Source organism: Capsicum annuum, chromosome 8 (genome assembly GCF_002878395.1).
Source record: "Capsicum annuum cultivar UCD-10X-F1 chromosome 8, UCD10Xv1.1, whole genome shotgun sequence".
Lineage (NCBI taxonomy): Eukaryota > Viridiplantae > Streptophyta > Magnoliopsida > Solanales > Solanaceae > Capsicum > Capsicum annuum.
In genome coordinates, this window is record NC_061118.1 from 165,549,867 (window position 1) to 165,574,784 (window position 24,918).

Sequence of the window (24,918 nt, forward strand, 5' to 3'; positions counted from 1 at the left end):
TCGTGATAGATTTATGATGTGTTGAAACGAATAGGCAATATAGGTTCGGGTAGGCAAATTTTAGGACTTGTTATTTTGGTTGAATGTTGGAATGTGCGTGTGAATTTTTTGTTTCTAGTTTATTGTTTCTAATTCAAAGGTATTCATTTAGCCGGGGAATGCCCCGAAACACATTGTATTTATTCACCGGGGAGTGCTCCGACGTACTATGTTGGGAGGAAGATGTTCATGATGAAGGTCCGAGGCATCGGGTAAAGCATGGGAGCGTAGTTAGGATTAGCGTAGGTTAGATAGGATTTATTTTTTGCATTTTTCTATTTTGGACTGTATAATTGGACTGGACACTACATTTTGGATTTGTTTTGTTTGGTGTGTTTGATTGATTGTTTTATGCTTTTTGTGTGGTTTATACATTCGTAATGACAAAATAGCCGATACACTCCACCAAGCAACCGTGATCGAACCACGGGATCGAGGGGTGCCTAACACTTTCTCCTCGGTCAACATAATTCCTTAGCCGGAATCTCTGTTCGTGGATCAGTTTAAAAGAGTCAAAAACAGTTTTGAAAAAGATTTTCCAAAGGTGACTTGGCACACCGGATTATGCCAAGTGACGACTCTGAATAAAAAATTATAAATAATCTTTTTTCTAAACAACTTTCATTTTGTCAATTTAATAATAAGAACCCTTTCGAAACTTAAGATTATATCTTTTTGGAGTATGAAAAAAGAGTGTGACAAACAGTATATTAATAGGTCTATTAATAGGCAGTGCAAACTAGCACCACTTTAATATCTAAGAACCAAAACAAGTCATCTAAATATAAAATATAAAATCAAACATATCAGCAGCATCACTCGGATTTAAATATAACGTTAAGGATAAACAAATAATATTATAAAATTAAATTCAAACCTTTTCTAAGTAATGGTTTTCGGCGTCACACACTATTGATTAATAGAGTACCAATAGAAATCTCAATTGGTTAGAGACTCATGCTGATAATGTGTTATAAAATAATAAAGAACAAAAAAAGAGTAGAAAAAATGATTAGAGACTCGCGCTGATAACGTGTTATAATAAAGAACAAAAAGAAGAGTAGAGAGAATAAGAATGGATTCTTGATGTGGTGAATTACAATGAAACAAAATCTCTTTATTTATACGGAAAAACTAACCTTGGGTTTGTAACTTTTTCATAAATAGACATGCACAATATATGGTAAAGTAGGTATTCATATATATGGTAAAGTAGACGTTCATTATATATGGTACATTTATAACAGTTACATAATATTTCTTTTTTTTTTTTATTACGATCTATTTAGGACTCTTTTTTACATACATAAAAAAAAAATAGCTATTATCATTATTTTTTCATGTATTTTAGGATTCTGTAGTTTTTTTTAAAAAAATTAAGTAATAATTAGAGGAAGTCAGTGATAAGACGATTTTGTCTATTACATAATCTTTTAATAAAGAATAAAAAATTTAAAATCATAAATTTTTGCAATTTTAATATTATATATATTATAGATATAGATTCTACCTAAAATAAATACGCAAGCGGATAATGAACAATTGAAGTACACATGAATTAGTCGATAACTTAATAGACAATTAGTTCACGTATATAGTAATGTAATGTAAGATGAAAATAATTAAAAGAAGAATTGTATGTTGTGGAAGTTTAGCCTTCAAATAATCCAATAATGATAGGAATAGTTGTCATTTTGAGATTTATTTTTTGTGAAAATTAAATACATAGATAACTTTTTAAATTTGACTTTAATTTTTATTTTGGCATTTTAGGTCATGGGGTGAATATGTATCTATTAAATAATCTATTTTTTTGTAAAATGTGTATGTTAAGCATTTTATGTGGATATGACAAAATGAGTGACTTATATCAAATTGCTCCTATTGAACATATATTTTCCCTCAACCACTTTGTCACATCACGGTATTAAGATGACACGATTTAATATTTGAGCAACGTCAAGTGTTCAACTGGTACGAACAAGGAACATGATATAGTAGATGAAACTATTCATTCCTTATATAGAAGTATCGATTTTGAGCCCCTCGACAGAAAATAGTATTTTCGAATAGATACTTTTCAACATGAATATAAATTAGTTATATTCCAATATAAATATTGTATATTGAATGAGAAATTAAAAATAATAATTTAAAAAGTGTTCACATGATCAAAGGTTGAGTAAGCGTTTGGCGATGAGAAATTATTTCACTTTTTTTTTTTGAAAAAATTAGCGTGTTAAGTCATAAGAATTATTTCATCTCAATGTGAATTGTTTTTGAAAAAGTGAAAATAAGTAAATCTCACTCTTATTTCTCTTGCAAATTTTTTAAAACAATTTCAATTTATATTCATAACCAAAACACAACACCACATTTAAATTCAACTTCAACCCAACTCTAACTCTAAAAAATTATACTCAGTCCGTCTCATTTTACTTGTCTCAAATTTTCTAATTTTATTTCTCATTTTACTTGTCATTTTTCACAAATCAAGAAGAGATAATTTTATTTTTTCATGTTTTACCCTTTGCATTAATTATTTTTTCTTCAAATTAAAATGTAAATATTATTTAATAGGGATACTATGATAAATTAGTCATATATTAATTATTTTTTAATCATTGTGGCAAGATAAAATGGGACAAATAAAATAGGACGGACCAAACAGGCCAAGTTTAGGAAAAGGCCAAACCCATCGACAGCCCCCTGAACTTGGCACAATCTTTCACTTTGGCACCTCAAGTAGACGTTGTTCACTTTTGACACCTCAAGTAGCTATAAGTGTGTCATTTTAACATTTTTCACTGACATGGCATGGCGTGTGTTACATGCTCGCCATGAGCGCGTGAAGCTTCTTATTTATCTGAAAAAAAATTACAAACTGTGCTGCTTCTTAATTATTTTTGATCATTTTGTTCATTATTATTTTTTGGTGGATATTTCAATGTTGAAAGTTCTTTTCTTGTTCATCAATGGTGAATTCATTGGCAAGGTAAAGGTGAGCAATACCCTTTTTATAGAAAATCTCAATTTCTCCGAAGTTTCATTCTTTTTTTTTTGACCATTTTATTCATTATTATTTTTTAATAGATATTTCAACATTAAAACCTTTTTTCTTGGTATCATCAATGGCGAATCCACTGATAAGGCAGAGATGGGCAACATTTTTCAGAAAATTTCAATTTCTTCGACGCCTCATTCTTCAGAGCTAAAAATTTCAATACAAATCCATAATGAATTTTTCAACCCCAATTAATTATTGAAGGATATCAATAGTTCGGATTCAATTTCTAGAGAAATGAATAAGTTTAATAGTTTCTTATTTTCCGTTGGTGGTGCTTCAAGCTCAAGAATGGTGAAGGGATTATGAGTAGTGGCTATTTTCAACAAAAACAACAACAGTCAGCGTATCATCAAACAAACAAAACAAACAACAAACCCAGTGTATTCCCACCTAGTGGGATCTGGGGAGTAAGATGTACGCAATCCATACCTCTACCTCTAAAGAAGTAGAAAGGCTGTTTCCGATAGACCTCCGGCTCAAGGCACGAGATACCACACAAACACATAGTAAAGCACAGAAGCAGATTACATAACATAAATACGGCACCCATGAGTAATATAAAACAGAGGAAAGCACACAGATTCGTAATAAAACATGGAACACGGAACACGGAATCATAACAGGAATAAAAACCCCACCAAGTAATTCCCTACACTAGCGACCCAAACTGGCCCTAGTCCTCTGCCCTAATTCGCGTCCTCCAGACCTTCCTATCTAGGGTCATGTCCTCGGTGAGCTGTAACTGCTTCATGTCCCGCCTAATCACCTCACCCCAATACTTCTTCGGCCTATCCCTACCCCGCCTAAAATCATCCAACGCTAGCCTCTCACACTTACGGACCGGGGCATCCATGTCCCTCCTTTTCACGTGTCCGAACCATCTCAATCGGGCTTCCCGCATCTTGCACTCCACTGAAGTCACACCAACCTTCTCCCGGATAGTCTCATTCCGAACTCTATCCCCTCTAGTCAGCCCACACATCCAGCGCAACATCCGCATTTCTGCCACCTTCATTTTTTGGATGTGGGAGTTCTTAACTGGCCAACACTCCGCTCTATACAACAAGGCCGGACGAACTACCACCCTGTAGAATTTGCCTTTAAGCTTGGGCGGCACCTTCTTATCACACAGCACCCCCGACGCGAGCTTCCACTTCATTCATCCCGCCCCAATACGGTGCGAGACATCCTCGTCAATCTCACCGTTACTCTGGATCACGGACCCAAGGTACTTGAAACTATCCCTCTTACATACCTCCCGTGCTTCCAGCTTCACTACTACCTCATTCTCCCGCAGCAGGCCGAAAATCTTAACGGAGAAGGAAATGATTCCGGTGAAAATTTTGTAACTCACGATGGATCATCGAGTTTTGATTCGAATTCTATGTTTACGGCTTTGTTGAACAACAATGATAAATCTAAGAATCAGATGCAATCTTGGGGGTATCTGGAGAAGATAATGTGAAGGTATTTATTTATTAATTAATTTTTTATTTAAGTTAATTATTTAAAAATCATTTTTTTAAATTATAATTTATTTAAAATTATTATTTTATACAAAAACGACACATGACTTTTGTTAATTGATCGTATGCCATATCAGCAACGTATGTATTACACACACTCGATAAAATCAATTAATTATAAAAAAGATATTAAAATAACATAATTAATACCTACTTGAGATATCAAAAGTAAACAATATCCACTAAAATATCAAAATAAAAAATCATGTCAAGTTGAGAAGCTATCGTTGGGTTTGGCCCTAGGAAAATAAGTAAAATATTTGGATAAGTTTAGGAACCATCAGTATAATTGGCCTTTAAGGGGTTCAAAGTGTATGTATCTAAACTTTAGACCGCCAAGTCGCGTGTTGCAGAGAATTTTAGGGATATTTTCCCAAAAAAATTCGTCGGCGTCGAAGCGCCGGTACCCTAAGAAAGAGTTTTCTCAGTTCGCAACAGTTAACATCCCCTATAACCTATTTATGCTATCCCAAATACAAGATTGAAAGTAAATATAACTCTTTTTGGGGCCGCGAAGATGTCATCGTCGGGTCGATCAGCGGCCGTTGCTGCCGGAGATTTACAGTTGGTCTCTGTGTCGGACAGGCAGGTATCTGCCTTACCTCCTCGTCCTCCGGCTTCTTCTTCTTCCACTGCTCTTGTGGAATACACGCCACCTGCTGCTAATCCTGAAGATGAGGATCTCGAGATCAAGCTTCGTCGTATACTTGAATGTGTGCCTGTACGGGTTAGCAATACGTCTGGTAGTTCTGCCGGTTCTGGCTCTGGCGACTTTCATCAGGTACCGCTGTTCTGTTCTGCTTCGTTGTTCAGCCCTAATTTGATTGTGGTTAACTTATTGCTATTTTCGAGCAGTTGATTATTTCCTGCTGTAATCATGTTAACGTGCTCGGTATGTTGGCATTCATTCTGTTTTGAACAAGAAATTAGTCGAGTTCAGGGAGTTGTGTATGTAGTAATTAAGAGCACCAGAAGTAATTGTTGGTTTAAGGTTTTGAGAATGATGTAATTCCTGTAGGAACATTCAAACAGATAAGTAGTACTCTTTGTTGTGTTACAGCCTGCAGAATGTATAACATTCGATTATATTGTTTAAAATTGATGATTTGCTTAAGTTTAACCAGCAATTTGTGAGGTTGCACCTGTCTATTGAAAAGCATAATACGGTAAACATATCACGCAGTTGCTGGTTTGACTCTTAGATTGAGTTGGTACTGGTGAAATGACTTTCTGGCGAGACTCAACAGTACACTGCCTATTTACTGATTCACCTATTTTGTTAAAGTTCTTGTCATACAATGTGCTTGAGTTAATATCTATGTGTTCCTAACAAGCGTCGTATTAAAAGCCCCTTTCCCTTCTGTTGTCTTTTTTCTTTTTGTAGGATCTGTAAAGATATGATTTTGTTGATGAAATATTCTTCCTTTTCCTTCTGTTTTCTGCACTATCACTAGATGAATTATAAAGTTACGAGAAACGGTCTGTTCAACTCAAACCTTCTCTACAATTTGTGTAACTTGAACTCAAACTCGTCTTACAATATTCAGGAGATACTATAGAATCAATGATGGGCTGCTTGTTGTGGTGGCTATATTTTCAAGGCATATTCAATTGAAAAGCGAGATCACTTTTAGATAGCCTAATGGAGTTTATGTCCTACCTAGAGGGCCTAGCTACTCTTTATAATCCCCCAGTCTTCTTGTTTTGGGGACAGTAGAGCCATAATTTTCATGGGAGCAATTGCTTGCTTTTCATCACTGGCAGCTTCACAAGGGATGCCCCCAAATTCCAACATCACTTTTTATGCCTTAACTGATAGTACAATGGCACTTTGAACAACTATGGTTGTCTTTTGGCTGCTTTACCGTTGTCTCATCAACCAACTTATCTTGTCAAGTTTAATTTTCAACAGTAGGTTTTTGGCAGGCAATATAGTTAGTTTCTTGAGCAAAAGCTTCCTAAGTATCTGTTTGCGGATTGTGTGTTCAAATAATAAACCAGTAGTAGCTTAAATAGCAGGATGGGGATGAGAGTAGTTGAGGTCTAGAGAATTGCCATGAGGGGGCAAGAGGTTACAAAAGCAGTACTTAAAAAAGCAGAAGAGCCATATCTTGTATATAGTTTTCTTTTTAAAGAAAGGGAATGCAGATAAGATAGCACTCCAGGGGGTCCAGTGATTGAGAATGTATGTCTTATTTTGAAGAAGAAAATAAAGGTGCTTGTTGTTTATTGAAGAATGTCTGTGCTGTTATTACATTTGTAAAATGTCAAAACTCAAAAGGATCAGATATGTCCTCAAGAACTCTAGAAGGGAGAAATATTCTTATATTCTTTGTGAATACATGGACAAAGTGAACTCTGAAAGAATTAATATATCAGGCGTAGGCAAAAAGGTAGTTAAGGAATAGCTCCTGAATTGCTAAAAGGTTCAATGATTTATTCATCTTAGTGTTAACATTTTGAGAGATTGACAAAGTGTTCATCTTCTAAAGAAGATTGAAGAATTGTCAAGCATTGATGGTAACTTTACCTTTATCAAAAAAACGTGTCAAGAGTTAATGGAGATAAGATGATTAAAAAACATTCACATGAAAGTTGCAGGTAATTACAGTGAATTTCACTGTTCAAAGTTAGATGTGGATATGTCTACATGATTGCACCAGACTGATCTTTCTCTCAAAGTAGGAGAAAGAAGTGCTTTATATTGCAAAGATTTCGTATTTTGCTTTAGTAATTTCGTTCTATTATCTTTTTCTCGTGGACTTTGCGCTGATGCTTAAATGGTGAAATCTGCGGTTCTAACCCTTGATGAAGAATTCTTGTAGTTTTGTCATATTTACTTCCAGTAAGCTCAAGTGTCATATTTACTTCCAGTAAGCTCAAGTGTTTTTTCTTAACTTCCAGACCTTATTTTCTTTTCCCCCCTCCTCTGCCAAAAACCTAATGAACTCATTATTTGAATTAGGGCTTACTTGAAATTAAAAGTGATATCTCTCAGCGTTGTTTGTCGTCTTTCCACAAATGGTTAAGCTTACCATGATGTGATCCATGTCCATGGCAAATACATACTTATAGATGACCTCCTTTTTCTTGGTCATGCTTTTCTATTGGATGCATAATATAGAATGTTTAGTATTTCTTTCGAAGTTTGTTTTCATCATAGGTGTTTTTCCTGCATTTTTCCTGAGCATGTATATTTGTTGTTCAGTATTAATTTTTATCTGTTGAATGGTGTGTAAGAAGTGATTTAATTGGTTTTAAAGAATATGGAGAGAGTGTCAAGTGTCAAAAATAACATTTTCTTGGGATTCCTGGATGCAGTATCGGCAGATGAGACGGAGAGAACAAGACCGACTTGCAAGGATGGATGTTGACTACCAGAAAAGGAAAGAAATTGCTGAATTCCACTTGAGGAGAGAAGAAAAATTAAAAGCTGCGGAAGAGCGGACAGCAAAGAAACGTGCAAAGCGGCAAAAGAAAAAGCAGAGGAAGAAGGAGAAGAAGAGTAATTCTGGTGCAGGCGGAGAAGAAAACCGTAGGGAAGAGTCATCTGGTGATGATGAAGCTGACTCCGACAACAACTAAGAAGGGAGAGATAATTGGCTTCAAATTTAGCATTGTCGAGATCCTTGGATAATAAGGAGCTTGCATGTGCTATGTGGTTCGAAAATTTGTGACCGTGTAACATAAGTAGCCTTGTGAACAACTTTTCAAAATCCAAAATGATACTCCCATTTTTTTTCTGTCTCATTTAGTTGAAAAAGACAGTCCTCTAGAAACTGTGGGGCTTGAAATCTAGATGGTCAATGGACAGGCAAACTTGGCTGCCAAGACTATATTATATTACTATTGTCCGCATAGGCGTTTGCCAGCCTTATTGGTGGTAATATATTCTTTGGGTGGCCCCAAACTGATCATTTACTGGAAGTTACAGTCGAATGGTTGAACCACATCACTAGCAGTTGGTGGACGTCACAAAATGTTGTCAGTCTCTTTTGCGTACAATTTAAGAAACGCATAATTTACATCATTTCTTTTCTAGGAGCAGAAAATAATCAAAAGCTCTCCAGCCCTTCAATCGGTGGCACAACATGCAGTTGGTGGAAGTAAATTTGCTCCTATTAAGTTATAGGATTGCTCAATATGGTTTATGGAAAAAATTAATTATGTGCCTCACGTAACTGATATTAATTGTGTGAGATTTTTTATTTAATCTCCCACAAAAAGTTAACTCAAATATATTTAAGTTAAGAGTATAAGATTCAATCAATTTATGAGACCCAAAGAAAACCTTGACACAATTAAGGTGTATTTGGTATGATGGAAAATATTTTCCATGGAAAATGTTTTCTTGGAAAATATTTTTCTGGAAAATAAGTTGGTTTTCTACTTATTTTTTCATGTTTGGTTGGTGAATAGAAAATATTTTATGATGTTTGGTTGGTGAGTAGAGAATATTTTTTAGAAAAATATTTTCTAGTTTTCCGATGAGTGAAAAAATATTTTTTAGAAAATACTACTATCTGTTAACCAGTATATCAGTACCTTTAGCAACTCAACAATTTGTAAAAACTGATTTAAGCATAACAAATAATATCAATATCGAATACTAAAATATTACAATTACTAAATTTAAGCAACTATTAATTAATAAATATAGGAGAAACTTTTCAATATTTTGTTAGGACAATCTCAAGATACTACAATTAATAGAAATATAACAGAACGACAAAACTTATTCAACCTCGTGAAACAAGTTACATCGATAACAAAATGAAATATGCAATTAACAAAAGTAACATAAGTAAGTCTTCCTCTATGCATATGAAAATAACAATATATTTAACGAATTGAAAATGAAAAAAAATTTGGGCTTTGTTATTTTTTATGTCAACCAGTGAAAAATTGAAGCAAAATACAGTGAAAAATATTTCTGAGTAATGTAAATTTTTGAGAAATATAAATTTTTTGAGTCATGTGAATATAAGTGTTATTGGGGTGGGAAGAGGGTAAGGGTGAGGTCATAAGTCACATTTGTCATTTTCCATCAAATGGTGGGAAATAAGTTGTCTTGGAAAATATTTTTCAAAACTTTTGTTGCAACCAAACAAAGGAAAAACCGAATATTTTCTGAAAAATATTTTCCATCATACCAAACACACCCTTAATACATAATAATTTTTTTCGTCTAATTTGATTTTAAATTTGACGCGTGGTTATTAGACTGTTAAAGACTTAGAAATTATCAAGTGAAAGTTCTTTAAAAAAAAAAAAAGATAAGAAAGAAAGAAAAAACAGCCTTTATTACCTTTCACCTTTAGCGTAACGCCTTTTGATCGAGGTATTTTATCTTCGTCGTCCTTTTAATTGATAACAAGTAGTATTGTTTAATCCATCAGCACGACTGGCATATTTGAAGTTGCAAAAATTACTGTCGTCTCTCTCCCTGCGCGTCGTCCTTATTCGGTTGCAGAAACCCTAATCAGCATGGGAGATAACCGTCATTCTTTTGTCCATCATGCTCTTGGTGGTGGCTCAGGTTTCTTTCTCCTTTGCGCTCTTCTTTATATTCATAAATATATATATATGTATCCATATCCCAATTCACGCATTTCCAGATATTCAGATTTGTTATTGACCTTATTGCAATTTATCAATTAATGCATCAATTCAATATGGATTTTGAAATAACCCTTGATCATCATGATGATAATCAACTTACAATACTATTCGATAGAGAAAATTATGTTGAATTGGTTGAATTTGAATTTGTGCAGTGGCCGATGTGTTGTTGTGGAGGAGATGGTGTGCTAGTGTTACTCTGCTTGTCAGTTCCACTGCGCTTTGGATTCTGTTTGAGAGAGCTGGATATAATGTCCTTTCCTTTATTGCCAATGTTATGTTGCTTCTAGTTGTGATCCTCTTCTTCTGGGCTAAATCTGCCTCACTTCTTAACAGGTAATTGAAATAACTGCATGTAACACAATTCTACTTTTTCGAGATAGTTTCTGGAAGAATGGTGGATCATTGATCTTATCTTTAATATTTGAAAATTGCTGAAGTAGATCTGTCTCTGGCTTTTGCATTTCGATTGTGGTTATGAATGTATTGAGCAATTTAGCTCCTTTTGATGATTATACTGTTGTAAGAATTTTTATGGATACTGAATCTATTATGTTTGTGCGATTCTAGGCCTTTACCGCCTATCCCTGATTTGGAGGTTCACGAGGAATCTGTGGTAAAGGCTGCTGACACGATGCGTGTTTGGATCAATCATGTCCTGATGATAGCCCATGATATTGCTATTGGTGGGAATTTAAAACTTTTTGTTAAGGTCTGTTCTTACATGACCCTTTTCCATTTCAGGCATCATGTTTGTCACGTTATCGAGGTCATGTTTTATTCACATTTGCATCTTATTAATGTTAATATGGATTGGTTTATCAGGTTTCAATTGTCTTGTGGCTGATATCTTATGTTGGTAGTTTCTTCAACCTCCTCACTTTTATCTACATGGGTGAGTAGGGTTCTTTTCAGGTGTGGTATAAGTTGTTGGGGGTTTATGGTTGACTGAATTGTGTATCTTTCCTTCAGGAATTCTTTTTAGCTTGTCTGTGCCTCTGTTGTATGACAAGTACCAAGATCAAATTGATGACAAGCTTATTCTAGCACAAAAGGTCATTCAGACACAGTACAGGAAAATTGACGATAATGTACTGAGAAAGATTTCAAGGTCTTCAAATAAGGAAAAGAAGACTCAGTAAACTGTAATGTCTTTCCTCACCCTCTTTATCTTCCTCTTTCTTTCTCTCAGATTCTGAGATATACATGCAGTTTTATGTTTCTGTTCTATGCATATCTTCACAAGATGTCTGGGTCTGTTATCTTGTGAAATGACTATGGAATTAAACATTTTCTTTTCAAATTACTTTATGTTCTTCTGCTCTGAATCTGCGGTGTTATGCCCTTGATGTGTAAGCAAAATACATTTATGCTGCTATAAGTTCTTGCTATCCTTATACATGGTGGCACTATCAAGTTATTTTGTTGCTGCTTGACTTGTGTTGTATGAATTTTCCTATTTTCTTGGTACAAGTAGAAGAACAATTGGCTCTTGAGGTTCCTGAAGACTTTTAATAATGCAGCTATACCCTGAAGTATGATTTCCCTCTAACGCCCTTTCCCTTTTATGGGCATATTGATAGTCCGCTGACCGTTGTAGACAGATATTTTAGCAAACAACATATTGTGCTCAGATGCCTTAATTTTGGGAGAAATTTGGAAACAAAGGAAAACCACAGAATAAAGTAAAAGCAAGGGGAGAAAGTCACATGTAGTCGAAGATTTGTCTCATTTTATCTTTTATGTCTTTCAATTATTGTAATTATCCTTCTTTGCCCGATTGCTTTGACCAGAGAGGTGACTCCGATTACCCTAAGGACCATTGATTAGTATGAGTTAGAAGAAGGATAGGAAGTGATTATTGCATAGAGAATAAGCAAAACTATTAAGAGTCTTTGGGGGCCTAAAGGGCAAATTTCTCTTTCCAGATCTTTTCATTCGACTTCTCTGGTATTTCTTGAAGTGGGTTATCTGCTAAAATGTTCATTCTGTAATGCAATGAAGAGGCAATCAGTTGGTACAAACTTATGTTAGATCACACTTTGCCAAGAGCAGTTTTTGTTTCCGGAAGTAAAATATGAAAATTATCTCACCCACTTTGCAATTGATTGTCTTGTTTCACTGAGACTTGGACATTTTAAAGTGCCCCCTAAATAAGAATCAATTTTCGATATATCTCAAACAGAATATTTTAACTTAAATTTGGATATCTAACATTTGTGTCATATCTAGGAAGAATGACTGCAGTAGTAAACTAGTGGTGGGCCAGGAACATTGCTCACAAAATTTTTCACTGTTTTATCCTTCTGTACAGTACATGAAAAATAAGACAATCTAAGCTGCAAATATTTCATTTTTCAAAATGACTGACTTCACACACTGGAGGTATTGTCATAGATGACCTTGTTTATTATCAAAAAGTAAAATAGGACAATTACTTACGGATAGGATGCATATAATTATGCAGCAACCACTGCAATTCTGTACTCTGTACCTCATTCCTAAACTAGTTGTTTTAGGTTATATGAATCATCAATTTCCATCTTATGCCATTTAGATCCAATTCTTAATTGTTCGTCTGTTAAGACAAATTACATGTTCCCTAATACTAGAAGTTTTCTATGATAAGTCTAAACAAACTAAAAGGGTTCTTGGAATGCAGAGTAAAAAAAAATTAGAACAAATGGAATAAAACAGAGACTTGTTCAAGGTGAAAAAGGGTTTTAACTTTTAATATAATTTATTTTTCTTAGTGCCAAGAATAAGTTATACATAATTATTTTTACCTTCCATAAATGTGATTCATTTTCTAACTTTGGCACAAAAGCTTCGCTTAATGCCTTACAGTGTGCTCACTCTCTTAAATTACTCAAAAGTTTAAACAAGTTGGTCAGAATAGATTTAACTGGATGCACAAATTTGGGATATTTTATAGAACCTTTAGATTACTTCATAAGCTGACCTAAGTTTCTGGGCTTGGATTCAAGGGGCCACCTGTGGGGTTGAAACTGGAAAAAGGCAATTAGGCTTGCTACTAACTTTTGGAGTGAGAACCTTATCCTCGTGTCCTGATTTTAGTTTGGTGGTGTGATTCACATGAACCAGATAGACAATTAAGTTCTTTACTGTACTCTTATTTTTGAGTTGCTGCTTTAGGCCTGATTTTACTGGTATGGTGATTCATCTCCTTAATGTTTTTCAAACAACATCGAAAGGTAGCTTGTAGAAGGATTGCAACTGCACTTGAAAGTATTTCTTATTTTCTCTAAAATAAGACTTGTACATTACAATCCAAACATTAGGCAAACATTCATCTTCAGAATTACTACTTCCGACTCCTTTTTGCCAAGCTCTGAATTGAGTATATTCACATTATTTGTTTGTGTTTCAAAAAAAGAAGAAAATTTCAAACCAGTTTCAGTTATTTTTGTTTTTGAAAATTGAAATTATTTCTTTGTGTAAATGGTGGGCATGTAAATTAGCATAGTGGAGAACTGCTAACTTGTACCTGCTGAAGGCAGAGATTTGGGTTCTCTATTGCTTCATGTTGAGCAGCCACATTGATCACTGAAATCACTGCTACGAATTTACCAAAACCATGAATAGTGACCTTTTAGCATACAGAAATATCATACTAATTCCAGCTCGAACGTACAGTTCCAAGATTCACCATTTGGCATACAGAAATATCCTACTAATTCCAGCTCGAACGAACAGTTCCAAGCAGCTACATACACAAGAACAGTTGACTTTCTTTTTTCAAGTGAAAAGATCTTCAATATAAAGATCTGTCAGGATCTTTGGATCGTGGTGTACTTTACAGTTGAGCAAGGATATTCACTACAGCTTAGAATTTCTTCGGGAAATCCCTGTGAGATGTCTTCAGTATTTTGTGGAGAAGTGCATTCTGCTTCATTTCCAGCATTCAACGCATAGTAATGGTGGGCATCACCTTGACTAGGAGGAGATTGCAATAAAGTATGGAATCTTGACCTATGTAGACCTTGTTGGTGAGAAGCTGGTTGGTGTATATAATTAGAAGCTGTGGATAATTAGAAGCTATAGGTCTTTTTGCCTCCGTCCTCACCATAAGAGGGAATATGTCCCATTTGCTCGTTTTCTCGACTGCACATCTGTTTACTTCCATTTCAACTTGGTTTCCCCTTAATAGTGGATTAGAGCAGATAGCTTAGATGCATTATTTCGTGTTCTTGACTGAAACTTGATTCACAAAATTTTCTGAAATCTGTTTTATTGATTTGTAGGTTGAACCTGTAGAACTGCATCATTCAAACATAGTTGGGATGAGGTTTGATTGCCTTGCAACGCAGTGGTTTAAGAAGGCTGAACTTACTAGTTTTTTCTTATTTTTTGTGAATGGTTCTCGATGATCTTGGTTAATGGAAGTGCTTGTGGCAGATGAAGTAATGGTTTACATGATTGGAATTGAAATAGTGGCATTGTGATTTTGATTGGTCCATCCACAAGCATTTCAATGGAGCTATATTGCATACTCTAGAAGTTCTCTTTGGCTATCCGTTTAGAATCTTTATGATGCTTGGCGCCTAGTATTTGTACTCTAATCTAGTTTACTTTGAGCACCTTAGTAACTGCAGCTGATTTTTTCCTTTTTTTTTGAGGGGTTGAAGTCTCACCTTGGTAGTTGATGGCCAGTTTTTTAACACGAATTTCTTTTAGATAACTTTGGAAAAAAGTTGGTGGAGAAATGCTATGTGATTGATTTGAATGTTGTGGGGGTGTTGCAGTTTAATCAATTTGCAGAATTTCATTCTTCCTCTATTCCAACAGTGAGATCATATTTGATTTACAGTAATATTGACCAATAATGGTTTATAGAAGATGATAATAAAGGTATTACGTATAACTTAAACAGCAACTATTTAATGTTTATGTTGATTTGTAGAGTTTTATTTGAAAATTAATAAATGTTACACCGGTTAGCAAAAGGGCTGCCCAAACGATTGACAACGACAAGTTCAGTGTAATTTACGAGGATAGTAAGATACATCGCAAGCCTTATCTTACCCCTTTGTGAAAGTATGATATTTTTTGAGAAAGGATCTCACTACAAGGTGTATTATATGCAGCCTTTTCAAGATTTGAACCGTGGCCTCTCGATCACATGGTAGCAATTTTATTAATTAATTACTCCAAGGCTCTCCTTCAACTTTCTTCCTCGTCAATTAATTAATTAATTAATTACGTATGTCAAAATCTCAAATTAATAGGTCGGTTAGTACTTGGTAAACATCTTGGAAAAAGAAGTGAAGGGTGAGTTCAATTTCTCCTTTTGGGTTGATTTTTAATTTAAAGAGGAATAAAAGGAGGAACAAGACAAACAAAATAGGGAAGATTTCTAAGGAAATATTTTATGTTTAAACCCCTTATAATTTTTTGTAATTCCGAGATCACCCTCAAACCTCAATATCAAAAGCCCTAGACCTAAGAATACTTTACTTTTCTCCTTTCTCCTCCAGCGATCTCTTCTCCTTTTCTGCGTTTTTCTCTGCGTTATCAGTAGTTGACGGTAAGTTTCTCTCTTTTTTTTTGTCTACGATTCAAGTTTCGTGGCTAATTTTTTGCAAATCGTTTTTATATGATATTATGATGAGTGAATTGTTAAGATAAGGAAAAAAAATTAAACTATAAAAAACAATGTGAGCTACTTTCTACTCTAATTTCTCATTGATAAAATTGGCTTCATGCAACAAATTAGGATGATATACGGATCACTGTGCATAAAACCAACCCAAACTTGATTGCAGTGACGGAATTAGAATTTTCACTAGGAGGTTCTAAATATGAAAAGTAATTTTAATCAGTATAAATAATGTAATTCGCTCCATTTTTTTTTTTCGCTCGTCTCTTGTATCACAAACTTCATTTAAATCATTATTATTTTTTTGCTACGCTGATTATAGTAAATTGATGATTGATATTTTTTGTTTCAGAGTAAAATTCATTGCTTTCCAAAGAAAAATGAAAGAGGAAGAAGTAAATAGGTGCCAGATTCAGGAGTGGTATCCCAAATTTAAATCTGATTCCATAAAGACAGTGATTCATGAGCTGCCTGAATCCTTTATAGAGTATCTTACCGATGATAATCGTCCGTTCCTTCTTCCCCTTTCCATTGATGATGCTGATGCACTGCCTAATAGGATTCATAAACCCGAAGAAGAGGAGGACTTTGAAGTGTCTGAAGGATCAGAAGATGAATCAGAACAACCATTACCACCTCCTTCTTTCCCGGAACTGGAAACGAAGATCAAGGAATCTATAAAGGCCCTGGGGGGTTCTGTTTTCCCTAAGCTTAATTGGAGTGCACCGAAAGATGCTGCGTGGATCAGTCCAACTGGGAATCTTTGTTGCAACTCTTTCAGCGAGGTTGCACTTTTACTACGGGCATCGGATTCTCTAGTCCATGATCTGTGTCATGTGTATGATTCCTGTAGTGATAAGACTGTCTCAAGGCCCCCAAAGTTTTTCCTTGCACTTCGCAAATGGTACTCATCCCTGCGCCCTGAGATGGAATTTCGCTGCTTTGTACGTAATGGGATCCTTGTGGGGGTCTCTCAGCGCGAGGTGACTGGATTTTATCCTGCTCTTGTTGAGAAGAAAGACGAGTTGATAACATTAATCCAGAGGTTTTTCACAAATAAGGTGAAACAAAGTTTTGAATCAGAAAGTTATACTTTTGATATATATGTCACAAATGATGAACGGGTTAAGCTTTTGGATTTCAATCCTTGGGGTGCATTTACCTTGTCTTTGCTTTTCACCTGGGAGGAATTGGAAGATAAATTGAATGGAGAGGAAGATTGCTTGGAGTTTAGACTTGTAGAAAGCCAGTGTGGGGTCCGTCCTGGTTTGAAAACTGCTGTTCCTTATGATTACCTGGACACTAGTCCAGGTAGTGGTTGGGATGAGTTTCTTAGAAAGGCCGATGAGCAATTGGCACAACAGATCAGGTCTCCTCAAGCAGGTGCTTGATTGCTCGATGTTCAACCACGGTATGAGACCTTTTTCAGGTAATTAGCCAATAATATACTTGTGGGGTAATGGTTTTGTTATAATAGTTCTTGATGTATGTAAACCAGATTGATCTTCTTATTTATTTATTCTTCTTAATTCATTTCTTTTTAGAAGATGAGCTTTTTTTATTTTATTATAGTAAAGATAAATGTGTAGAGGGATCCTTTAAAATGGTGTGCCTTGATTCAAGATAACATTGAGTTGTTCCTAAAATTTTTGCTTGGCTTGATTTATGACCCAATTTGACATGATTATCTTCGAAAATGGTTGGGTGGTTAAATTTATTTGTCAAGTATCTAATAGCTGGTGCGCTCCATTTAGGTTATTTTGTAGCATTAAGAAATTCACATAATGGCGAATTATGTGACAGTAATGACTTATACTTTTGGTACTCTAAGATGCTTTAAAGAGCCAAGGGCAGATAACATATAAATATGTTCTTTACAATGTCTATTTGAGTGAGAATATGTAGTAGCCATTATGAATGTCAAGTAAGAAATAGAAGAAAGTTGGCTATGACCGACTCTGGATGAAAATTCTTGTTTGGACAATTGTAAGAAAATTCTCCAGAAAAATTATTCCTTGAATGAACAATTATTCCATCTTCTCCATGTATGTATATATGCCAGGGAAGACACGTATGTTCTGTGTAAAATGCACACTTCTATTTTATACCCATATAGTAGTAATAGGTGCTCGACAAGGTAGAGGTAAGGTCTGCGTACACCCCACCCTCCCCTGATCCAACTTGTGGGACTTTACGAGGTCTGTTGTTGTTGTTTAGTAATAGGTGCACAATGCTTCAGTTTATGGGTTGATGTCTACCGATCTAGTGAGCCGCATGCTGCTTTTGAGAGTCGAGAGGGACTTCCCATCCTCTAATTGAAATAAGTTGTGCATGTCTGGATGAAGAATGCTTGCTCATGATCATGTGGGTATTGATTGACAAAGTTGTGACTTTTCTGAATTTAAATCCATTGTCTGTGTCCCTAGCTGTTAAATTCACTGTCCTTTTACCTATTAAACCTCATTTGTTAAGGTTGCTGAATCTAGGAGTAAAAAGTTTCTATCAATTCCTCTATGGCTGAGTTTCAGATTTTATGCCAGTTTTAGATTAGTTTTTTTATTTGTACATTCTTATCCCATTGTCTGACAACTTACGGATGCATTTTTACAGGAGTGAGCGTAATGCCTATGGACCAGGAATGTCTTCAAGAGAATTTGGATTTTACTCATTGTTATGTGCAAACAGCAAACAACTTATCTAGTGTAATTTCACAAGTGGTGTCCAGGACTAATTGTTATGTTCATTGAACGTAACTTACTGTCAATCAGTAAAGGGAGCCTAAAGGCCACAATTTTCATCACTATGTTTTGATCTTTTAGGCATATGCCATATAGGGCAATTTTTAGATAGAGTCTAAAAATACCTAACGCTAGTTAGGTGAGGAAAAAGACTGCCTGTTGAAAACTCGAGATTGAATAGTAATTTATGTGAAATCTTGTCCTTTTTATGCCGCCTTCATTTCCTTTGGCATGTTAATGCAAGAGCGAATGTTTGTTTTAACTGAAACTGAATAATATGGTGGGTGTTTCACCCATGATTTAATGTTTTGGATCTTGTTTTTAAATTAAACAATCGACTTGCTGATTGGGTTTAGGATGCGGTTAACCCTAAAGGCCCTCATGACTTAGGCATAAATGGAGGAGACGAGGGACAATCTGCTTAAACCCGTAAGAACTCAGCCAGCAACTAATATGTTCAAGACCAGGAGTCCATGATGTACATAGGAAGGAAAAGCTGCAACTCTTTTTAAAATGTAAAGAACATTGTTATACTTGTCTTACTACAAAGACTAAATAGATCAAAACAAGGAACAATAGCAGAGAAAAATAAAGGAAAACTAACAGAGAGAGAGAGAGAGATTTATTTCCTAGCAGATTACAGACGTAACACACAAGAGAGAGGGCGTAAGGTTTCTTCTTTGCATCTTGCACTGCGAGAGGAGTCTTTAACTGGTGGCAAACAATTCCGCCTTGTTTTATAGATGCCCCAAAAAGCATAGGCAATTGACAGGAGTTGAAAGTTTTATCACAAGCCTCTCAGAAATTGGAGAAAGAAAAATAATTTCATTTGCAAATCACCAAGGAGTGGTCACTCATTTTATAGTAAATACATGGGCTGTGATCTCAAGTTATGACGTTGACTCTCAAGCACTTCATGCAATCCTTGGAACCGGAGTGCCTTCTGAAGTTGGTAAGGTGACTGAGCGCAACAGCTCCAATGAGAATGCTAGACCTAGAAAGTGTGAAACGATTGTATTTGCTGATGCCTGTAAAGAGCAAGTAGGACAGAGAGGTTAGCAAACCTTGAGCTCATTGAACATGTCGCAAATGCATGTGTGACATTAGAGTCAAACATGCTAGAAAGTCAAGAGATGAAAAGGGACCAACATGGTTCTCCTGCTTGACCTCAGACAGGAATTTCATACCTATTATCAGTAGTCCTAAACTCCTAGTCGTGATAAAGAACTAAGAAACCTTAACACTTTTGAAACAGACATTAAAATGATTGGATATAAGGAAGGGGGAGAAAAGAGGGGGAGAAAAGAGGTGGCAGAGCACCCCGAAATAAAACATCCTATAAGTACTTGTGTAGGTATGTTTTTATGTATGAGATAATTTAGGTAATAGCCAGATTTTCGAAGTAAATGAGTCCCCAAAGCCATTTTCGACCCCTCATAAAGCAAATTTTTCCTCTTTTTGTTCTGTCAATTTCAATTACCAGTTCATAAATGAATGTGTTTAATACATTAACGAAGGATACCAAATGGTAACAGTGGAACAATTTAACGGCATACCTGAACCAGAAATACATCCAAAGCAAGCACGGGGCTGCTTCCAGGAGCCAAACTCTGGTAAGGATTAGTTGATTGGGTAAGAGCCTTAGCCACCAATGCACCCACAGTTGCTTGCATCCCAAGCGCAGCAGCACCCAGTCCCAGAAGGTTCACCACTATCCCATTTTTCAAGCTTTTCACAACATCAGCACGAGGAGGAGCCTACAACAGAAGCAGTCAGTAGAACAGCTCCACCAAATCATTTGACGTATACCTAAGGAAACTAACCAAGAATACAAGTAAGAGAGATATAATTATATATATATATAATGTAATCTATGTGTGTAAGTAAAAGAAAAGAATGAAACTTCATCATAGCAAGAAGTCATCTGTGTGCGTATATAAACATAATGAGTTCTATGGATACAAGTTACAACAAAGCTAGCAGATAAACAGCTAAAAGCCTAAAATAGGGAATTCACAAAATATTTACAACATTAGCAAATCTTGTTCTAGAAATTCCACCTTGATCCACATTCCACCCATCCCCAAAAAAAGGAAAAGAACGTGCACAGAAACTGTAGCGTTAATTGAAATAACCACAAAACTGGAAACTATGAACCTATTTTTTTATAGCAGGGGATTCCCCGAGGCTCAATAGCACATGATTCATAACTCAGTGGATAATGGACGCTCCCTTTTATCATTTTCCATTTAAATACTAAGCTTTTGTCCAGAACAGGATTTGAATCTCTTACGCGCACCTAATCCACATCATGCGCTGTTGCGCTCTTACCACTTGGGGAAAGTAAATGTCTTGAAACCACCAAACATTCCACAGCATCTACATGAAGCTTCTTGTTCATCAATATCCTCATATATTTCGTGTAACTTCAAAGAGAGGTTATGTACCAACTTCAAGAAAAGCATCAGGAAATTTAAGGAAAAGCAGAAGCCAAAATTGGACTACACGAATCATTAGTTTCTCATAGCACATGGAACTTCAAACATCATTTGGCTCACAAATGGTACATTTATTTCAGAACCAGCTGGATGGCTGAAGAAGCACCATCTCAGGTGACATCCATGTAATAAATACTCCTATTACTATTATACCACAAATTACAAGTCAATCGCATCAAGTTAATAAGAATCTCTCACTATATTTTATTTTTTTTGCATATTGATTGGATGAGATTCCAACATACTGTAATCTAGTTGAGAAAGCAATTTGAGAAAATCTGGGATGTTACCTTTGAAGGCTCATTAGCTGTCTTCTTTAGCCTTTCAGACAAACGAAGATAGCCGAATGACCAAAAAACTGAAACAAAAGCAGCTGCAATTCCACCGGCAGTTGTGTAGAATGTGAAGGGTGATGTAATCTTCCCCGTAATAACAATAGAAAACGAAAGGATCACCGCAGCAACAAGCGTACATACAAGCTGTCCCCAAAACCCTAGAGTACCCAATCTCTTGAAGTACCTTGCAGTATCCAGTAGTCTTTTTGCAACCTAAATATTTAAGCAAAGCTCAATCAATCAGTCTCCAACTCAAAGACACAAATACAACGACATTTAGGGTATGTTTGGTATGGAAGAAAATATTTTCTACAAAATGTTTTTCTCATGCTCGGTTTGTAAAAAATTTTAGAGAACATTTCTCGAGGAAAATAAGTTCCTTCAAAATGAGGAGAATCACTTCTCAAGTAGAAGGAAGTATAGAAAACAAGTTCCACAATCGATGTATCCTCCCCACCTTGCAACTACACCTAATCTGCGCCGCCACTGGCCACCCAAAACAAACCCCACCTTCCATGTATTTGTCTAAATTATATACAAATGCTTCTAGGATAATATTACGTACCAGACACAAGAAAATAAGTAAGAAACAACTTATTTTTCAAGAAAACATTTTACTTCGTAACGGACACACCTTAGTAAGCAGTTTCATTCCAATGCTCAATGATTCAACTCTAAAGGGGTTCTCGAGATTATCTACTAACTCAAATACACCAATCGAACAAGACACAATGCAGCACGATTAATTTGGCAAATATTAAAACTACTCAAAAATCCCAATTAAGATACCCAAAGCTCATTCTTTCAGTACCCATAATGGCTCCTATTAAGCTATAAATTACAAAGTTCCTTAGCAAAATACAGCACTAAAATGAAGATTTTAGCACTTTAACAACCTTTATTTATTTTCCACACACCAAAAGAAAAACCCTAAAAGCAGCAATTAATTCATCGATGTACATACCTCATTAACACTCCCAATAACCCAATGCACTTCACAAACCAAAAATTTCCATCCTTAACAGTTCGTTACACATTGCAAAATGCTACCCAAAAAAAAAAAGAAAGACGAACCGGAATTACTGCAGAAATAGTAAGTACCTGAGCTAACTTAGCTTTTTCAGACTCATCATTCGGAGAAGTGTAGGGTGCAGAAACCGGAGAAGAAGCAGCTAATATTCTGTTCCTTCTGCTTATGAATTGCGGCAAATTACGTGGCTCAATTTTCAAAGGGGAAAAAGGTAATGTTGAAGGAGAAGAGATTAGGGTATTTGACCATCGGAGGGAATTATGCCGACATGATTTTCCGGCAGGTGGAGGAGCTAACGGCGGAGTTCCGATGCCGGGGCGAGCCGCCGGCAAGAGTAAAGTTTGCATAGCTAGTTTAGTTTTGTTTGAAAGTTAATGGGAGGAGTAGTAGCTTACTAACGCAAATGTTTAAGCAGCCTCTATACTCTTTTTCATCTTCCTTTCCTTTATTTTTGTCCTCTCTATTTTCACCAGATTATAAATTTATTTTAAATTTTTATATACATATTTTATAAAATAACTTTCTACATACAAATTTCAAAATAACAAATATTTTTTTATATTAATTTTTTATTTAAATTATAAAAAATATGTTCACCAATTTTTCTCGATCCTTTTGAAGGAAAAAATATCAGGTAAAGGCTATAAAAGGACCATAAAATTGATTGTCACACCTTGCATGCATTTTTTGTTTCATAGTTTATTAGTATTAAACATTTAACACCTATATGGGTTGTAGTACAGTGGATGAGACTGTTTCACCCTTATTCAGAGGTCGAACTTTGTTGGGAGCGCTGCCACTTAATGGGTCTTGCAACGCGCGATCCAAATTAATCGGGGCTCCAATACGGACACCAAACATCGGATGGAAAACCAAAAAAAAGTAAAAATTTAACTAATGAAGTGGCATGTGTTTTTGTTGATTGTCACACCTTGCATCCATTTTTTGTTTCATAGTATATTAGTATTAAAAATTAGCACCAACATGGGTTGTAGTGCAGTGGATGAGGTTGTTTCATCCTTAATTAGAGGTCGAACACAATCGGGAGTGCTGCCACTTAATGGACCTTGCAACGCACTATCTAGATTAGTTGGATCTCCAATACGAATACCGAATACCGGATGTAAAACCAAAAAAAGTAAAAATTTAACTAATGAAGTGGCATGTGTTTTGTTGTATAGTATATAATTATATATATATACTGTATATTGTAATGAATGAACGGTGAAGGTTATTATTCTCTCTGGATCTTCTTTTTGGTCACATGGAAACAGTGAACTAGAGTATAATTTAAGGGTGTCAAACGGCCAGTTTTAACCGGCCCGAACCAGCCCACTAAAGGAAATTGGATTGATTTGACCTGGTCCGGTAAACCTAAAGGCTTTAAGGGTCTGGATTCCGGTCCGATTGGGTTTTAAATTTGGGCCCGATTAATCCAAACCAGACCCAACCCGATTAGGGCCAGTCGGTTAACCGGTCCGGCCCGGATAAGCTTATTTAATTTTTTTTTAAAAGATTTTGGTAAATTGGGCCAAACTAGCCGTTGGCCCAACGGCTAGTTTGGACCCAAATATTAAAAAAAAAAAGTTTTTTTTTTATTTAAAATCAGTTTTTAACCCCAAAAAAAATTCTATAAATACCTACACTTTCAAATCATTTTTCACACAATTTTTCACTCTCTCGAGTCTCAAATCTCATTTCTCAATTCTCAAATATTCTATATATTTAATTTCTAAAGTGCTCACTTTAATTTTTTTAATTTTGCGATTACTAAGTACGAGTGGAAGTTTCTAAAGTCACAACCTTCGGATACTCCAAAATTTGGTATTGTCGTTCCATCTCTTACTTTTAATTTTTAATTATAGTATTAATTGTTGAATATTTATTTTTATTACTTTTTGTGTACTTTGAATATTTTTTAGTTTGATTTATACTATGGATAAATTAAGAAACCTCGGTAAAAGTGTCAAAAAATTTTGTCCCAGAAATGGTAGTGATAGCAAAAAGCGAATTACTAGCGGTAGAGGTACTTCAAGTACTAGATATACCTGTATGCCTTCGCCTCCGGTACCACTTAGTCAACCTTTTGAGGAAGAAATAGGTGTAGGTGCTCACGATATGGATTATTTAGAAGTTCAGGAAAATTACGGTATAGAAGAAGAAAATGAAGTAGATGCGGTTGATTTAAATGAAGATGATGAAAATATTGGTGAGACACCCGAAGTAGGAAATGCTAACGTTAGATCCGAATCAGTTAATCTCCCTCCCCGTCCTCCCCATGCCCCAAGAGCTCGTAAACAAACTAGTGTTGCATGAAATTTTTTGAACGTATATCAGATACTGAGGTGCAATGCAATATTTGTCAAAAAATATCTAAGCATAAAAGAGGAGGCAAGCAAGGGGGTACGGGTACGTTAATGAGACATTTAGCTGAAGACCACGA

At 35.5% G+C, this 24,918-nt stretch overlaps 4 protein-coding genes across 6 annotated transcripts; 3 read left to right on the forward strand and 1 right to left on the reverse strand.

Annotated features, from left to right (window-relative positions):
- Positions 1-4,880: 4,880 nt before the first annotated feature.
- LOC107840226 (PRKR-interacting protein 1) lies at positions 4,881-8,382 on the forward strand. Its single transcript, XM_016684024.2, has 2 exons — positions 4,881-5,413; positions 7,954-8,382. The coding sequence occupies exons 1-2, from the start codon at positions 5,150-5,152 to the stop codon at positions 8,215-8,217; spliced, it is 528 nt and encodes a 175-aa protein (XP_016539510.2). The 5' UTR covers positions 4,881-5,149; the 3' UTR covers positions 8,218-8,382.
- A 1,459-nt stretch (positions 8,383-9,841) lies between these two features.
- Positions 9,842-15,001, forward strand: LOC107840227 (reticulon-like protein B11). Its single transcript, XM_016684025.2, has 6 exons — positions 9,842-10,171; positions 10,410-10,590; positions 10,825-10,966; positions 11,080-11,149; positions 11,227-11,399; positions 14,520-15,001. The coding sequence occupies exons 1-5, from the start codon at positions 10,120-10,122 to the stop codon at positions 11,394-11,396; spliced, it is 615 nt and encodes a 204-aa protein (XP_016539511.1). The 5' UTR covers positions 9,842-10,119; the 3' UTR covers positions 11,397-11,399; positions 14,520-15,001.
- A 548-nt stretch (positions 15,002-15,549) lies between these two features.
- Positions 15,550-18,819, forward strand: LOC107857126 (cell division cycle protein 123 homolog). Of its 3 annotated transcripts, none has more exons than XM_016702078.2 (3): positions 15,550-15,802; positions 16,227-17,285; positions 18,485-18,819. In XM_016702078.2, the coding sequence occupies exon 2, from the start codon at positions 16,255-16,257 to the stop codon at positions 17,263-17,265; it is 1,011 nt and encodes a 336-aa protein (XP_016557564.2). In that variant the 5' UTR covers positions 15,550-15,802; positions 16,227-16,254; the 3' UTR covers positions 17,266-17,285; positions 18,485-18,819. The 3 variants fall into 3 exon arrangements, 2 of the variants coding, with proteins under 2 accessions (XP_016557564.2, XP_016557563.2); XR_007043750.1 differs by having other exon boundaries at positions 15,616-15,802; positions 16,227-18,238; XM_016702077.2 differs by having other exon boundaries at positions 15,616-15,802; positions 16,227-17,303.
- Positions 18,820-19,091: 272 nt separating this feature from the next.
- On the reverse strand, positions 19,092-23,146 carry LOC107840230 (protein TIC 21, chloroplastic). The gene is made up of 4 exons (XM_016684028.2): positions 22,547-23,146; positions 21,401-21,658; positions 20,169-20,369; positions 19,092-19,640 (listed from the first exon to the last, which is right to left on the reverse strand). The coding sequence occupies exons 1-4, from the start codon at positions 22,820-22,822 to the stop codon at positions 19,527-19,529; spliced, it is 849 nt and encodes a 282-aa protein (XP_016539514.1). The 5' UTR covers positions 22,823-23,146; the 3' UTR covers positions 19,092-19,526.
- Between the last annotated feature and the right edge of the window lie 1,772 nt (positions 23,147-24,918).

What these genes read in the sequence shown, in the direction of transcription:
- LOC107840226 (XM_016684024.2), top strand. Translation starts at nt 5,150, where the DNA reads ATGTCATCGTCGGGTCGATCAGCGGCCGTTGCTGCCGGAGATTTACAG. An exon ending in GCTCTGGCGACTTTCATCAG is followed by an intron (nt 5,414 to 7,953) that starts GTACCGCTGTTC and finishes TCCTGGATGCAG; the next exon opens with TATCGGCAGATGAGACGGAG.
- LOC107840230 (XM_016684028.2), bottom strand. Translation starts at nt 22,822, where the DNA reads ATGCAAACTTTACTCTTGCCGGCGGCTCGCCCCGGCATCGGAACTCCG. An exon ending in CAGCTAATGAGCCTTCAAAG is followed by an intron (nt 20,370 to 21,400) that starts GTAACATCCCAG and finishes CTTCTGTTGTAG; the next exon opens with GCTCCTCCTCGTGCTGATGT. An exon ending in TGGATGTATTTCTGGTTCAG is followed by an intron (nt 19,641 to 20,168) that starts GTATGCCGTTAA and finishes TGCTCTTTACAG; the next exon opens with GCATCAGCAAATACAATCGT.
- LOC107840227 (XM_016684025.2), top strand. Translation starts at nt 10,120, where the DNA reads ATGGGAGATAACCGTCATTCTTTTGTCCATCATGCTCTTGGTGGTGGC. An exon ending in TGCTCTTGGTGGTGGCTCAG is followed by an intron (nt 10,172 to 10,409) that starts GTTTCTTTCTCC and finishes GAATTTGTGCAG; the next exon opens with TGGCCGATGTGTTGTTGTGG. An exon ending in ATTTAAAACTTTTTGTTAAG is followed by an intron (nt 10,967 to 11,079) that starts GTCTGTTCTTAC and finishes TTGGTTTATCAG; the next exon opens with GTTTCAATTGTCTTGTGGCT.
- LOC107857126 (XM_016702078.2), top strand. Translation starts at nt 16,255, where the DNA reads ATGAAAGAGGAAGAAGTAAATAGGTGCCAGATTCAGGAGTGGTATCCC.